This window comes from Glycine max, chromosome 18 (assembly GCF_000004515.6).
Source record: "Glycine max cultivar Williams 82 chromosome 18, Glycine_max_v4.0, whole genome shotgun sequence".
Taxonomy (NCBI): Eukaryota; Viridiplantae; Streptophyta; class Magnoliopsida; order Fabales; family Fabaceae; genus Glycine; species Glycine max.
The window spans coordinates 22041173-22058543 of NC_038254.2; the positions used below are offsets into that span (position 1 = coordinate 22041173).

Here is a 17371-nt window from a genome sequence, read left to right on the forward strand (position 1 = left end):
CATTCCATATTCATTCCACCCACATATGTTAATTATTGAATCTCTTCTTTGACTTTGTGTCCTCGTTTCACGGCACACGGATGCCATGCTTCACGTTACAAATGTGACATTTACGAATTAACATTTCTTTATATAATTGAATGGCTCGCCTAAGACCTTAGGGGATATGGTTAAATATATGGCTCGTACATAACATCTCTAGTTGATCCACTTTTTAGAGAACGAGAAATAAAGATTAAAGACAATAAAAACATCACTATGTAACTTATAAAACATGCTATAGAGAGTTCTCTCAACAAAAAAATAATAATAATGCTAGAGAGAGTGTGTTTTGGTACTCTTTTTTCATCAAATCAAAATGATGAATTAAACTAAAATTGTTTGGAGTAGTTGAATTCTCAAGACTATCATCATACCTAAATTTTAAAGAATTAAGAATATGTTGAATAAAGCTAACTGATAAACTTGTTGAAAATTTATAAGTTATAAGTTAGGAATTGAAATAGTTAGAAGTTAGCTAATTTAATTTGATAAGATTAACTGATAAATTAATTGATAAATATTAAATGATGTAAAATGACATATTAAATATTTTTAATATTTGAATATAGTTAAATTATAATTGTTATGGAGTGGAATTCTCAAGACGATGATCATCGTATCCTGCAGTAAAGGAAAAGACTATCATCATATCCAAATTTTAAAGACATTAAAAGCAATGTATAAACTCAGTGAGTGTTTTATTTCGTTATGTGCGTATTTTGTAAATTTGTAAGTGTTTTGTTTTGGGTGTGCCTGCGAGTGTGCGTTAACATGTAATGGATGCAAAAAAATTACCAGTTTTATGACTAATTTCTATCAAACCTTTTTATTAGGTTTCCCTTGTAATTACTTTTTTTATATTTACAAAGCTTAATTCCACTTAAACCAACAAAGTACACTATATATAATTTTAATTTCAGGTTGTATTTTAATTTATATTTTTATATTTTCATAAAATTAAAATTCTGCCACAATAACATATGCTTGCAGTAACTCATTACGCGTCGGCATGTCACAAGCAATTACCTTGAGCGCGACAACAGTGACTCGCCATTGCTAATAAATGAGTCGCTTTTCATTTAATGTTGAAGAATTCTTATATTATTAGTGAAATCTAGAGTGGATACCAAAATATTCAAAGGCGTATTATACCAAAAAAATAATATTCAAAGGCATATGCCGAATTTTATGAACCTTACTTTGTGGGAAGAGAATATTCATTCGTGTATTTCAATCATTTCAACGAAACTCATAATTATTGAATCTCTTTAATTGACTTTGCATCCTCATTGACATTTCATGCCACATGGATAGGATGGAGACACACATCAAGTTATCACTTAATTAAGAACGATGCAAATAGCGTGGAAATATGCACAATCTAACTCCTTTTGAGGAACTTATAAGTTTCATCAAAGCTTTTGAAAAATTTATAAGCTTCTTTTGAAGTAACTTTGAAAAATAAACTATTTTATAAGTTACTATTTTTATTCTCAATTTTATTGTCAATAATTTATTTATTTTTTTTCTTTTATTCAATTTGAAACTCCCTTTACCTATTTTAATATTCTTATAAATGAAGACATATTTATTTTCTTAATTATTATGAAACCGGGAATTCTACCTTTTTATTTAATTATTTTGTTTAATATTAAACTATTTATTTTAATGAATTAATATATTGTTTATTTTTTATTTAAAAATATTTGGTCACCAAACAGAATTTAATGAAAAATCAAAATTATAAAGAAAAAAATTATTTCTTGTTTTAAAGTAAAATTATTAATAAAAATAAATATTAAAAAATTTATTTTAAACAATATAAGTTTATTTAATTTAATTCTACTCTTTTGAAAAGGGAAAATTTGTTTTTAAAAAATATTAATAAAATCAACAAAATTTTTACTTTTATAGTGTAAAACTATTGTTCTAATTTTTTAGATGAGAAATTATTATAATAAATTCAAATTTATTAAAAATATTATAAGGTATATTTGGCCAAGCTTATTTTTAAAAAAAAAGGAGAAGCCGAGCCAAACACGTTTTAGAAAAAAGTCCTTAAAAATATAAGCAACTTATTTTTTAAGAAGAAATTATAGAAATAAGAAGCTTTTGAATTCACTTTGATTCTCGGCTGCTTCTATTTTACGTGTTTCTTAATTATTATTCTACAATTCGAAAGAAACTACTCAGCGTTAATTATTAAAAGGATCGGGTATCACATTTTAATTGAGAATCACCAAATTCTGCTTAAGATCCTAATATTTGAATCACGTCACATAGTAAGACATCTATGATTTTAATATTCATTTATTTATTTATTTATTATTAGACAATAAATTAACTTTATTAATATTTTTATTTTTACAAATGTATTTTTTTATTGGCAGAGATAATTATTTTTAAACAAATAAAAAAAGGTATATAAAAATTTATCAAACAACTTTTATCTTAAAATTAGATTTTAAGTTATAAAAAATAAGTTAGGACAAACATATTCTAAATATATCATTTTATCTTATCTAACATGTATCAACTAGCTTGTTAATTAATTTTATCAAATCCATCTATTTTTTATTAGTCTTTTGAGAAGTTTCTAAGCTCCTTTGACTAACTTATAACACTACTACAAAAAGCGGATTCAACATTGGTGTGTTAACATCGGTTGTTAAAAAAATCGATGTTAGCATATGCGCGGTGGCATAATTGTAAATACCGTGTATACGTTAACATCGGTTTTCTGAAAAACCGATGTTAACAAAGTTCATTAACATCGGTTATTGGAGAACCGATGTTAACATTTATTAGTTAACATCGGTTTTTAAATAACCGATGTTAACATATGTTTATTAACATCGGGTTTTTAGAAAACCGATGTTAACGTTTGATATGTTAACATCGGTTTTTTCTAGAAAACCGATGTTAACCTTAACATCATTTTGTTAACATCGATTTTTTTTAAAAACCCGATGTTGAACTTATATTTTAAAAAATATGGTGAGCCCTATGAAGCTGGCGCTCTGTCTTCTTCTCCATCTAAGCTTTCGTGCTCTCTTCTCTTCTAATCTCCGTCTAGCGAAACCGCCCTTGTCTGCATCTGAGCATCGTGTTCGTCGCACTCGAGCATCGTCACAAGTCTCTACTTCTTCTCCTTCGCCACCATACCTAGGTATGTTTCGTCTCCTTCGCGCTGTCTTCTCCTTCTCTCTGTCTTCTTCTCCATCTAAGCTTTCTTGCTCTCTTTGTTCTCCATCTACCTTGAAGCTGTATGTTCTCCATTTGACCATCATTTTTTCTAAGGTCGAGCATCGTGTTCGTCGCACTCGAGCATCGTCAGAAGTCTGTGCTTCTTCTCCTTCGCCACCTCACGTAGGTATGTTTGGTCTAATCCTGTATAAATATTTGATTGCATTCATGTATCGCACACTTAGTGAACTAAACATGGCTAGGGTATCTCATATTTAACTCGAGCATCGTGACAACTTTGTGCTTCTTCTCCTTAGTGAAGTTTCCCTTACCCTTATTGTGTTCTTGTAACAGTTTAAGAGTTAACGCCTATTATTGGAGTTTAACAGTTTCCCTTACCCTTATTGTGTTCTTGTAACAGTTTAAGAGTTAACGCATATTATTGGAGTTTAACAGTTTCCCTTACCCTTATTGTGTTCTTGTAACAGTTTAAGAGTTTAAGAGTTAACGCCTCCTAGTTCCTAAAACCTTCCTTAAGATTAGAGGACCATTGGTTAAAATGAAGAGTAAAATCCTTGTCCATTGCTTTGATCCACGACCATAGTAGGAATATGGCATCTTCTAACAGTTTGGTTCCATGAAAAATTGTATCTTGGAACACCACCTTATTTCTATGGTGCCATATTGTCCAAGTTAAAGCAATCCACCAGCATTTCCAGGTTTTGGACCTGACTCCATCTGCTACCTCCATTCCATGTTGCAGAAAATGGTCCCTATGATTTTGTGGCATTGCAGTGATAAGATTAACCCAGGACATTGATTCCCACCATAAAGGGAGGGTTTTGCTACAATTGAAGAACAAGTGTTCAGCCCCCTCCTCCTTATTTCTGCATAAAGGACATAGCATATCATCTATCGGTATTTGTCTCCTTCTAAGGTTTTGCTTTGTTGGTAATGTATCCCGAAGTAGCCTCCAAGTGGACACTGCTGTTTTTGTGGGTATTTTGAGTTTCCATATTGCCCCATAATCCTGTTCCTGTCTTGCCTCCATCAGCTCTCCCCATATCAAATCATATCCACTTTTTGTTGAGTAGTCTCCTGCAGGTTCAGGTTTCCAAATCCAAGTGTCCTCCCTTAGGGGATGAAGTTGCTGCTGTGATATGTCCCCAAGAAAACTATCCGCCCTTGCTATTTCAGAATCGAAAAGGTGTCTTCTCCAATTAAGTTGCCATTCCCAGTTTGAGTGCTATTTTAAGAAAACTACCCATGCAATCATTATTTGGTTTGAGTGCCGTTTCATTTGTTTTGCTTATGCTCTTCTTTCCTAGTTTAGTTAGGATTCTTTTATCAGCCCGTTCTTTTTTTTTTTCCAACACAATGTCAGTATTTTGGTCTAAAAGTTAAGATAGTTCCAATGATTGCTTTTTATGCATATTTTTGTTTGTGAAGTGATCCTAAGAATTTTTGTATGTAGCTTGTGTAGAAAATTGAAACCAGTAATTTGAAAATAGGATGCTTAAACTGGTTTAGGCTATAAGAAGCAAGTTTTAACCACTATGCTACACAAGCCAGTAGCATAGTTATGAAACCAGTAATTTGAGAACAAGATGCTAAACTGGTTTAGGCTACAACAAGCAAGTTTTAACCACTATGCAACATTTGCTTTTAACCAATGTAGTGTATATGGTCCTTAAGCACACGGGTTAGTAGATCAATGTTTAGGTCAATGTATATGAAATAACATCTTTTCTCTTTTTTGCTTGATCATTATTAATTCTGATGGCAATATCAATAGATACAAAGCCACAACTGATATAGAAGTGGCCCCTGCAGCAAAATATATAAGTTTAGTTGCTGCCACAACTGATATTCTCTGGATTCAAACTCTTCTCTTGGAACTTTCAGTCCCTCATTGTAGACCTAGGTAGGTTAATTATTCACCATGAAGTAAAAATAGAGTATCATTTGTATATGCAAATAGATATATGACATAACAAGGCAACTAGAGAGAGAGAAAAAATAGAGAAAGAGAATGATAGTAAGGAGAAGTTCATTTATGTTCCAAATTTCAGTGACATGATTGATTCATTGATTAAATTCCAAGCAGCATGGCTAAAAGCTTTTGAGTTCTGCCCTTAATTGTTTTTTTATTCTTCTGTATTTTATACTTTTTTTTTCTATAGTTCATTTCATCATCATTGTAACTATAGCTGCCCATTATAAAATAGCTTAGACAATCTAGGTCTGCTGTTTCTGAACCTTTTATTTATCGTTGAAGTAGTTTAATTTTTTTTTTATTTGTGTTTAACTAGTGAAGAGTGAAGACTGAAGTTGTTCTGTCAGACTCGTTGATTTTCCTTTCATTTCGACAGAAGCCTAAGCAATACATTGCTACTGAATTGCCAGTAAGAAAAATTGGTCATGAAACACACACACACACACACACACACGTATGATAGAAACACACAGACACACACTGATGACACACACACACACACACACACACTCATCATACAAAGACACACACACAAGTTTGATAACAAATTTGTTCAATTATACATGCAGAAATTTGTTCAGTTCTGACTTGTTAGTTGTGACAAGGTAGCTGGCCTCTTCATAAGGTACTTATCTAAGTTTAACTTAAATTCTACTGCAGTGGTGATGACCTACTAATATTAGTGAAAACAAATTTGCCTACTGTACCTTAGTTAATTTGTTCATAGTTGTAAAAAATGAATTGATTTTAACTTGAGTCATTCGTATTTTAAGTTTTCAAATATGCTTGCATGATTGTTTTTTTTTTTTTTGCACTGCAAAAATCTGAAGATGGAAGTCTGTCTCCATTCCATTTAACCAAGACCAAGTGTGGAATAGATACTACCTTATGCACCACTATTTTAGGAATTTTGAAGAATGAAAGTAGGTAGATAGGAAGGGCTGTTAGGAATATCCTGCCTCCCGTAGAGAGACATCTCTGCTTCCATTTGGCTAGCTTAGATTCAAACTTGCTGATGAGAGGCTGCCAAGCATCCCAGCTTTTAGAGGTGGACCTTACTGGAATTCCAAGGTAAGAAAAAGGAAATTCCAGCTGGCCACAATTAAGGTAGCTAGCTGGTTCCCTGCACCAGTCCAAAGATTTACCCAAGCACCCAAATTGGCTTTTAGCATAGTTAATCTTGAGTCCTGAAACCAACTCGAAAATTCTGAGGATAGATTTCATGACTCTAACATTAGCTGTAGTTGCAGTTCCAAAAAACAGTGTATCATCTGCATACTGCAAGATGTTAATCTCCTCCTTTTGCCTCCCCACTTTATAGCTGCTGAAAAGGTTTTTGGAGATGACTGTCCTCATCAAACCAATGAGTCCCTCAGCTGCTATATTAAATAGGAAAGGTGCAAGGGGATCTCCTTGCCTCAGTCCCCTCTCAGGCACAAATTCTCTAGACACTGTTAGGGTCATGGATCCATCCTCCATCAATACACAGACCTTGAAGAGCATTAACCTTCCTTCTATGATTGATGATTCTGTGGAAATAGGATGAATTTCTGTCCCCTTCTCTTAACCACTTCACTCTGGATTTTTGCCTCAACACAGATTCATAGGCAAGGGCTGCACTCCATAGTTGCTCCTGCAGTGATTTCTTGAGTTTGCCTGAGTTTGGGATATTGTTGAGGCATTAATACCTGCCTCCATGTCATTTATCTACTTTTTTAGATCATTGATTTTTCTTGCAGTAACAGACCCGTTCTGTGAGCTCCACTATCTTATGCAGTGTTTGAGGAACTTAATTTCTGTTTGAGAACATAACCACCCCAGCCATTAGGATGATAATTACCCCAGCTATGAGCCACCATATTCTGAAAGCCTTTGTCCTTCAACCACCAATCCATTACCTTGAGAGGTTTGGGCCCCCAATCAATGATTGAAGACCTCAAGAGGATGGGGCAGTGGTCTGAAAAACTTCCCACTTGCTGGATGAGGTTGTGTTGCTGTCTAGATATCTGATACAACCTTGGAAATTTCTGCATTAATGCAACTCCTTCACCATTCCAGCAATCGGGAGTGATCATAAAATAGAAAAACTAACATGAATTTAATTTAAATTACAGCTTTGTTATCATTCTTGATGGATGTTCTAGCATTCATGAGTATTGACTTTGGTTTAATGGCTTCCATTTCTTACTATATGATTAAATCCTGCTCTGATATTGGATGACCATTGGTTGAAATGAATACCAAAGTCCTTCTCCAAATGTGTCAGCCATGTCCATGACCATTGGTTTTTTTTCCAGGTTATCATAGACTACTTTTAATTGACATTGTTGTTGAAGGTTGTTCGGGTTATAGCAACTCTAGGTACGTACGTAGGAACTAGCATGTATATACTGCTGTTTCATTTAAAATATTATATAGTGGTGTTTGCTTTAAAATGTTATATACTGGTGTTTGATGTAAAATGTTGCATACTGGTTTCAATGAATGAGGAATTGAGTCCCTTAGGAAATGAATTGATGTAAAAAACAGAAAACCTTCTGCAGTGCTTATTTTTCCACCCACATTTTTTTTATCAGCCAAGATAAATTATATTTATATATATTGTGAGTACCAGAGGTACAAAACAGTACATGAATTAGATTGACTTGCCAGCAACATGGTTCCAAGCTCAGACTGAGATCAGTCTCGCAAGGAACCAAAGCTATGTATTACAAAGACCTACAACACCCACTGTCTATGGTTTCTACCCCCCTGAAAAGAAAAATCTTGATGCTATGTTAGACGACCAATAGCTGTAGGTGAAGGCAAAGTCCTTCTCAAAGTTCTTCAGCCATGTCCATAGTGTAAAAATAGCATCATCCATTAACTTGTTACCATCAAAAGTTTGATTAGAGAAGATGATTTTATTTCGGTGCTGCCACACTGTCCATGTGAGGGCCAGCCACCAACTTCTCCATCGGTTAAGACGAATTCTACTAGGCAAACATAACGCGTGCTGGGAAAAGTGCTGCCACGGTTTCTACAGAAAAGCTCCATGAATGTTGACCCATGTCATAGATTCCCACCATAATGGAAGTATTCTATCACATGTCAAAAATACATGTGCTTCATTCTCCTCAGAATTCCCACAGAATGGGCATAATGTGTCATTAATTGCCACCCTTCTCCTCCTCAAATTTGTCTTTGTTTGTAGTCTCTCCTTTAATTACCGAATATTGTCTAGTAAGGTCTATTTTCCAGATCCACTCATCTTTTTTGTGAATCTGAATACAGCTGCCAGCAACATCATTACGGAAACAATTTGCCATCTCAAGCTCTCTGTCAAACAAGTGTCTTCTCCATTTAAAGTTCCACTCCCACCCTTTTTCCACCCATATACTGCAGATGCTGCAGAATTTTTGCCTTAAATAAGTTGCAGTGCTTATTTTTGTAAAAGCTGCACTGCTTGTACATAACTTCAATTAATTTGAATCTACTTTGCAAATGCTGCAAAATTTCTGGCTTAACCAAATTAGGATTTTCCACCAGAAACCATCAATTTGCAGCATGAAGACACCACTCCTCAGATTGACCAAAAGCTTGTAAAGCATTGATTTGATACTGCTTCCCTCATCATGTGGCTCATGATGTTTACAATTTAATGATCCTTTGCTATCCTGCAATGAGACACACACAGATACACAAACACACACACATAGAGACAAACACACGCAGATATAAACACAAACACAAACACACACACACACACATAAAGATACACACACACACACACAGTCACGCACACATAAAGACATAGATAAAGACACAAACACACTGAGCCACAAACACACACAAAGACCCACACACAAAGACACACACATTGAGTCACAAACACACACATACACAAACACACTCACACACATAGACAGACACACACACACATAAAGAGACAAACACACACACACACACACACACACACACACACACACAGATAAAGAGACAAACACAAACACACACACCCACACACAGAGTCACACACACATAAAGAGACAGAAAAACACACAAACACACTGAGCCACAGACACACACACACAAAGACACACACACTAAGTCACAGACACACACATACACAAACACATTGACACACATAGACAGACACACACACACACATAAAGAGACAAACACGCACACACACACACACACAGATAAAGAGACAAACACACACACACACACACAGAGTCACACACACATAAAGAGACAGACAAACACACAAACACACTGAACCACAGACACACACACAAAGACACCCACACTGAGTCACAAACACACACATACACAAACACACTCACACACATAGACAGACATACACACACACACATAAAGAGACAAACACAAAACACACACACAACTGTTGATGTCCTTGTATGTTCTTGTACGTCATGAATGTTCTTGTATGTCATGAATGTTGTTATACGTGCTGAATGTAATTTGCTATATAAATAATTGTTGTTCATGCTGAGTGAACCGTAGATTCCCATTTGAGACTGAATGCAATGATTCTTGCGGATAGTTTGCATTAGTCATTGTATTTAGTCTTGAATTGTCCGTTTGGACAGTTTGGGGAGACTTGTATTTTTATGTTAGACTCATTCGGTCAGGTTATTATTATTTTGATTAATTTGATGAAATTTCGGTTGAATGCATTTCAAGTTGTTCTCTGAGTGCATACTTGATTATCATGAAATTCGTTTCACCGATGTGATGTCGTGTACTTGGAGACCAATGCGAAATGCTGCCAAAATTTACTCAAATTGTTCAAAATAATGCTAACCATGACGTTTGAGGCTAACATAAAAGACAGTCTTCCTAAATGGGATAGGGCCACACCTATAAATAAAAAAGTGAGATTTGCATGCATGGATTTGCTTAGATGGATCGAAGTTGGATCAATCAAATTCGCATGAGCCCAGAATATGAGGATGGCGTCGAGCAGTTTTTGTAATTTGCTTTAGAAAGAGGTCGACCGAATGAAGAAGGAAAATATTATTGTCCTTGCATCAACTGTTTGAATGGAAGACGACAACTACTTGACGACATACGGGAGCATCTATCGTGTGATGGGATGAAGAAGAATTACACGACGTGGATATGGCATGGTGAAGTGACTGACATGCATACTGGGTCCCAATTTGAACCGTTTGATGTAGAAATGGGAGATCGCTTGGAGGACATGATTCGTGACCTTGGACAAGAGTGTTTTCAAGAAGCACACGCCCCTGTGTATGAAGGATTGCAGAGTGATTCAAAGAAGCCTTTGTATACGGGGTGCAAGAATTCCTTAACCCTGTTGTCTGCGGTGTTAAGTCTGGTTAATGTGAAGGCCAGGTATGGGTGGAGTGACAAAAGTTTCACCTCACTGCTTAAGTGATGGAAGCTTGCTTGTGGGGCTTCTATGGAGGCTGGATCTTTGAGCTTCAATGAGGTCCTTTAATGGTGATTTTCCACCATGGAGATGCAGCGGAAGACAAAGGAGAAGAGGTGAGAGGAGGCGCCATCCACTAGGGAATAAGCCATGGAAGAAGGAGCTTCACCACCAAGATGAGCCTTGGATAAGAAGCTTGGAAGGATGCTTCAATGGAGGAAAAGAAAGAGGGATAGAAAGAGAGAGGGGGGAGCACGAAATTGAAGGAATAAAAGAGGGAGAGAAGTGGAACTTTGAAGTATGTCTCACAAGACTCTCATTCATCAAAGTTACAATAAGTGTTACACATGCTTCTATTTATAGACTAGGTAGCTTCCTTTAGAAGCTTTCTTGAGAAAACTTCCTTGTGAAGCTTCTTTGAGAAAACTTCCTTGAGAAACTAGAGCTTAGCTACACATACCCCTCTCATAAATAAGCTCACCTCCTTGAGAAGCTTCCTTAAGAAGATTCCTAAAGAAGCTAAAGCTTAGCTACACACACCTCTCTAATAGCTAAGTTCACCTCCTTGAGATGAGAAGCTAGAGCTTAGCTACACACCCCCTATAATAGCTAAGCTCACCCCCATGAGAAAAAACATGAAAATACAAAAAAAAAAGTCGTTACTACAAAGACTACTCAAAATGCCCCAAAATACAAGGCTAAAACCCTATACTACTAGAATTGCCAAAATACAAGGCCCAAAGGAAGGAAAAACCTATTCTAATATTTACAAAGAAGAGTGGATCCAACCTTGACCCATGGACTCAAAAATCTACCCTAAGGTTCATGAGAACCCTAGGGCCTTCTTTAGTAGCTCTAGCCCAAGCCTCTTGGAGTCTTCTATCCAATACCCTTGGGGGGTAGGATTGCATCATCCCCTCCACCTTGGAAAGGATTTGACCTCAAATCCCGAGGTTCTTCATACTCTAGGCTCCTTCCCTCGACACCTGTAAAAATAATAAAAACATATGTATTAGTGGTGTTGGGTATGTTAGAGTATGGTAAGGTCTGAAAACCCCTTTCATGGACATCTTCCCATGAGGGAACATGGCTCCTCACCAACTCAATGAGTGGTGCTACAAGTATAGAAAAATATGGGAGAAACCTTTTGTAAAAGTTTGTTAAGTCATGGCAGCCCCAGATTTCCCTTATACTTGGTGGAGTGGGCCAATCAGGAATGACCTTTATTCTCTTAGGGTTCGTGGGAACCCCTTGATCACTATTTAAAAAATTAAGGAAAGTAATGCAATAAAGCGTACCTTTTTCTGTATTTTTATGTTGATTATTCCTACAAAAAAATTCGAAAAACCTAAGGTGTCCCATATGAGTACCTAAGTTTGTATTGAAACTAAAAATAAGAACAAACCTACCTAATGGGTCCCTATGTACACACACCATGAAGATGTTAGGTGCACGAGTGATTTTACAAAAGAGGGTTGCACCACTCAAAACATTCATCATACCACTTATTTTAGGGACTTGGTGCCTAATAATACCTATTTTGGGCACCAACAAAGCACAAGGATTTAAGCTCTTGCGAACCAAACCCTCATCCAACAACTTCTTTAATTGAGGAATAAACTCAAGCCCAAGAGGTGTGGCAATGCTAGCAAGTGTCTTTTTACAAAAGAGAAAATGTGGAGGTTGTCTAAGAGGGAAAGTTTCTTTAATGTTTGTCTTTATTGTAAAATGAGTTTCCTTCTTAGCTAACCTCTTGGAGGAGAGACTTACCTCCTTACACTTCTCTTAAACCACTAATGGTTGTCCATCTTCTTCGGGGTAGATTTCTTCACTAGATTCTTCCCCTTTTGCTTCTTCACTTTCACTAGAGGAAGGTGAAGTAGTAGGCTCATCTTGGCTACTATAAATGTCTTGGCCCCTCATAATCATGGTTTTTGTGGTGGGGCATTGAGAAGTAATGTGTCCTCTTCCAAGACATTTAAAGCACTTTATAAAGCTAGTTTTCTCTTGTATACTAGCCTTAGGGGCTTGCTTTTCTATTGTCTTCCCCTTATCATCTTTGGGCTTAGAAGGTGTCACCCCTAACATGCCTTGACCTTGGTCTTTCTTTGGATAAGAGTGAGAGCCATAAGATTTTGAAGTAGACTTCTTTTTAAGTTGTTGCTCTACCCTTATTTCCCAATCTAAGTTAGCCTCTACATTTTCCTTCCCATGGAAGTATGAGAGGTTAATGTTAGCCTCTTGAGGCTTTCTTTTTCCTTTTCTCTTCTATGGGAGTGAGGTCTAAGATGTGACCTATGCCTCCCTTCGTAATAGTCACGAAGTTCTTCACTTAGCCTCTTGCAAGAGTTATGACTACTATAGGAGGCATGTTTTTCTCTTTTCATTTCTTTCATTATTTTTCTTCTTTCTTCCTCTCTTATTTTCTTTCTTTCATCTTGACTTATTTCTTCCACTCTTTTTTTTCCTTTTTCTTTCTCTCTTGTTTTTTTTTTCCATAACTTGAGGGAACTCAACTCATCTAAGATTCTAGATAAAGGGTCTTTATGACTAGTACCCTTGCCATTAACACTAGATGAATGATGACTCATGTTGGTTCCTAAGTTGTGATTCTTTCTCGTTGGAGGTTTGAAAACAAAAGGTAAAAGAAACTATGGTTGAAACTAGCGAAAATAAACACTAAAAGAGGTGTGACAGATAAGGTAAACAACTAATTGGTAAAAGGAAAGTTATCTAGGTGGTTTGACAATGGAAGGTAAAGGAAATAAGCTATGAAAGTAAGCAAGAAAAGTAAACTAAGTGAATCCTAAGAGTGTTTGGATGACCACATCAAGGTTCCCAACAAAACACTCACTATCCTAAGGAAATATTGCCTAAAATTATTACACACAAATGGAAGTTTGGTAACCTATTGGAGGCTCCCAACACACTTCCAATGAAAGGCCTTTTTGTTACAAAACTTGAAAGCAATAAAGGTAAGTAAATTGAAAATTAAAAAATTACAAAACATCCTCAATTTTGGTGGTTGTTATCTCTTTGGTGATTCACTCAATTTGGAGTGCTTCTTAGTCTAATAGCTCTTAAGGTGGTTGGCCCCTTACTTCTTGACTCAAATTCTTCAAGGGTTGGCACCAATCCTCCTTTCCAATTCCCTATATGGCAACTCACAAACAAGGAAACAAAGAGACAAGCAATAACCAAAGACAAAAAAAAATGAAATGAAAGCTAAACCAATGGAGTTTTAACAAGAAAATTTTTCAAGGATTATTCAACAATTAAAGCAATGAAAAGGACATAGAAGCAAGCTAGGACTAAAAGAGAAACTTAGAATGGCTCTAGAGTAGAGTAAAAAAAACTGAAAAAAAGACTCAACAAAACTCTAGCTTTGGCACTTGTCTCCACACTAATTTTGAATTGAAATTTCCAATTATAGAATAAATTTTGAGCCAAAACAACAAGCACCCTTCCCTTTCACCTTTTTTTTTTCTGGATACTGATTTTCTTGCCAACTTGTGCGATTTTTCGTATTTTTTCCTTTCATCCAAATCACTTGTTTCTTTTTTTATAACTTTTTTCCAGATGTCTAGAAAATTCAGTAAACATTTCAGCTCAAAATTCGAAGTAACCAATTCTCAGTAATTTTTACAAGTTTGTATGTCCAAGCTGCCAGCACCAGCGATTTTTTTTAAGCATGGTATATTGATTGCCTTGGGCTTACTTTCAACCTTCCTATGTATGTTGAACTCACTAGTATTGTTTACCACAGTTTTAGGAGTTCAATATTCACTTAGGATCAACATTTCAGCCAACAATTCAATCACCAAAACTCAAATTCACAATAGACACAATCATAAGGAAACCTAAAAGTTAAAGAAAAGGTTCACAATCAAAGACTCTCTAAGAATTTTGCATGAACATGTTAAGGACTAATTAACATGAAAGATTTGACTCAAATCAAATAATAGGCTAAAATAATTTCATACACTCATGAGCAAATGAGTTAGACAAAGAAACAAGAAAATAAAATTCAGCACAACATAAGAAATCTTATGTGACAAGTTTCATGACTAGACATGACTTCTATGACAAAACTACAATAGGTGAACAAGTCACTCTAGATTTTTGAGGTTTTCTTCTACTTTAATGTTTTTGTAATAATTTTATGATTTAGGTTTCAGCCACAAAAAATAGCAAGACAAAACTCAAAGGAACCTAAACTCAACACAATTCATGGTTCAAGAACAAGAACAAGAAATTTGAACCATAGAAAATCAAATGTAGCTTCTATAGCAAGTTTAATCGGTGGAAACTCTAAAGAATCAAGTTAACAACATTTAGCACAAGACATATGAGGAGATACATGGAGAAAAAAATGAAGAAACAACAATGGAAGAGAAGGTAAAGCAAAAAAAAATTAATGGAGGTTTAAGGAGCACCTACTTGAAGCTCTTGTGCTCTGATTACCACTTGATGGAAGCTTGCTTGTGGGGCTTCTATGGAGGTTGGATCTTTGAGCTTCAATGAGGTCCTTTAATGGTGATTTTCCACCATGGAGATGCAGTGGAAGACAAAGGAGAAGAGGTGAGAGGAGGCGCCATCCACTAGGGAATAAGCCATGGAAGAAGGAGCTTCACCACCAAGATGAGCCTTGGATAAGAAGCTTGGAAGGATGCTTCAATGGAGGAAAAGAAAGAGGGATAGAAAGAGAGAGGGGGGAGCACGAAATTGAAGGAATAAAAGAGGGAGAGAAGTGGAACTTTGAAGTATGTCTCACAAGACTCTCATTCATCAAAGTTACAATAAGTGTTACACATGCTTCTATTTATAGACTAGGTAGCTTCCTTTAGAAGCTTTCTTGAGAAAACTTCCTTGAGAAGCTTCTTTGAGAAAAATTCCTTGAGAAGCTAGAGCTTAGCTACACATACCCCTCTCATAACTAAGCTCACCTCCTTGAGAAGCTTCCTTAAGAAGATTCCTAAAGAAGCTAAAGTTAGCTACACACACCTCTCTAATAGCTAAGTTCACCTCCTTGAGATGAGAAGCTAGAGCTTAGCTACACACCCCCTAAATAGCTAAGCTCACCCCCATGAGAAAAAACATGAAAATACAAAAAAAAAGTCCTTACTACAAAGACTACTCAAAATGCCCCGAAATACAAGGCTAAAACCCTATACTACTAGAATTGCTAAAATACAAGGCCCAAAGGAAGGAAAAACCTATTCTAATATTTACAAAGAAGAGTGGATCCAACCTTGACCCATGGACTCAAAAATCTACCCTAAGGTTCATGAGAACCCTAGGGCCTTCTTTAGTAGCTCTAGCCCAAGCCTCTTGGAGTCTTCTATCCAATACCCTTGGGGGGTACGATTGCATCATTAAGGTAGTGCAGAATCTGCTTCCAGAGGACAACACGCTGCCTAAAAGTTACTATAAGGTGAAGAAGATACTGTGTCCCATGGGTATGGAGTATCAGAAGATTCATGCTTGCCCCAATGATTGCATACTCTACAGGCATGAATTCCAAGAAATGTCCAAATGCCCTGTGTGTGGAACTTCACGGTACAAAGTGAAGGATGACGAGGAAAGCAATTATGATGAAAAGTCACAGAGGGGCCCGCCAGCAAAGGTTTTGTGGTATCTTCCAATCATTTCAAGGTTTAAGCGTCCTTTTGCTAACGAGGATGACGCAAAAGACCTTACATGGAATGCAAATGGAAGGATTTCTGATGGAATGGTCCGTCATCCGGCTGATTGCTCCCAGTGGAAGAAGATTGATGGTTTGTATCCGGATTTCGGGAATGAGCCAAGAAATCTTAGACTTGGACTAGCCAGTGATGGAATGAATCCATATGGCACCTTAAGCACTCAACACAGTTCATGGCCAGTTCTGCTAGTAATTTACAATTTGTCTCCTTGGTTGTGCATGAAGCGAAAATACATGATGTTGTCTATCATGATATCAGGCCCAAGACAGCCAGGAAATGACATTGATGTTTATCTAAGTCCGTTGGTTGAAGATCTGAGAAAGTTGTGGGACGAGGGGGTTGTAGTGTTTGATGCGTTTCGCAAGGAGACCTTTGAAATGCGTGCAATGCTTTTTTGTACCATTAATGACTTTCCAGCATATGTGAATCTCAGCGGTTACAGTGTTAAGGGTCATCATGCATGCCCCATCTGTGAAGAAAATACAAGTTACATACAACTTAAACATGGGAGAAAAACAGTCTACAGTAGGCATCACCGCTTTCTAACACCCAATCATCCTTACAGACGACTGAGAAAAGCTTTTAATGGAAGTCAAGAGCATGATATTGCGCCAATACCGTTGACTGGTGAGCAGGTATATCAGTGGGTTCTACACCTGAACACTGTATTTGGGAAGACCCAAAAGAAGGATAAAAGGCAGAGTTGCATATGGAAGAAGAGGTCCATTTTCTTTGATCTTCCGTACTGATGTGATCTTGACGTTAGACATTGTATTGATGTTATGCATGTGGAGAAAAATGTTTGTGACAGTGTGATTGGGACGCTCCTTAACATTCAAGGCAAGACGAAGGATGGCTTGAATACCCGTCAAGATCTAGCTGATATGGGTATAAAGATCACAGTTGCATCCAAGGTCTGATGGGAAGAAAATTTACTTGCCCCCAGCCTGCCATACTTTGTCCAAGAAGGAGAAGATAAGTTTTTGTCAGTGTCTTCGTCGGGTGAAGGTTCCACAAGGATACTCTTCAAATATTAAGAGC

General features: G+C 36.5%; 1 protein-coding gene across 1 annotated transcript; it reads right to left on the reverse strand.

Annotated features, from left to right (window-relative positions):
- Positions 1–3337: 3337 nt before the first annotated feature.
- Positions 3338–6703, reverse strand: LOC102669591 (uncharacterized). The gene is made up of 3 exons (XM_006603265.1): positions 6110–6703; positions 3757–4474; positions 3338–3432 (listed from the first exon to the last, which is right to left on the reverse strand). The coding sequence occupies exons 1-3, from the start codon at positions 6701–6703 to the stop codon at positions 3338–3340; spliced, it is 1407 nt and encodes a 468-aa protein (XP_006603328.1).
- Between the last annotated feature and the right edge of the window lie 10668 nt (positions 6704–17371).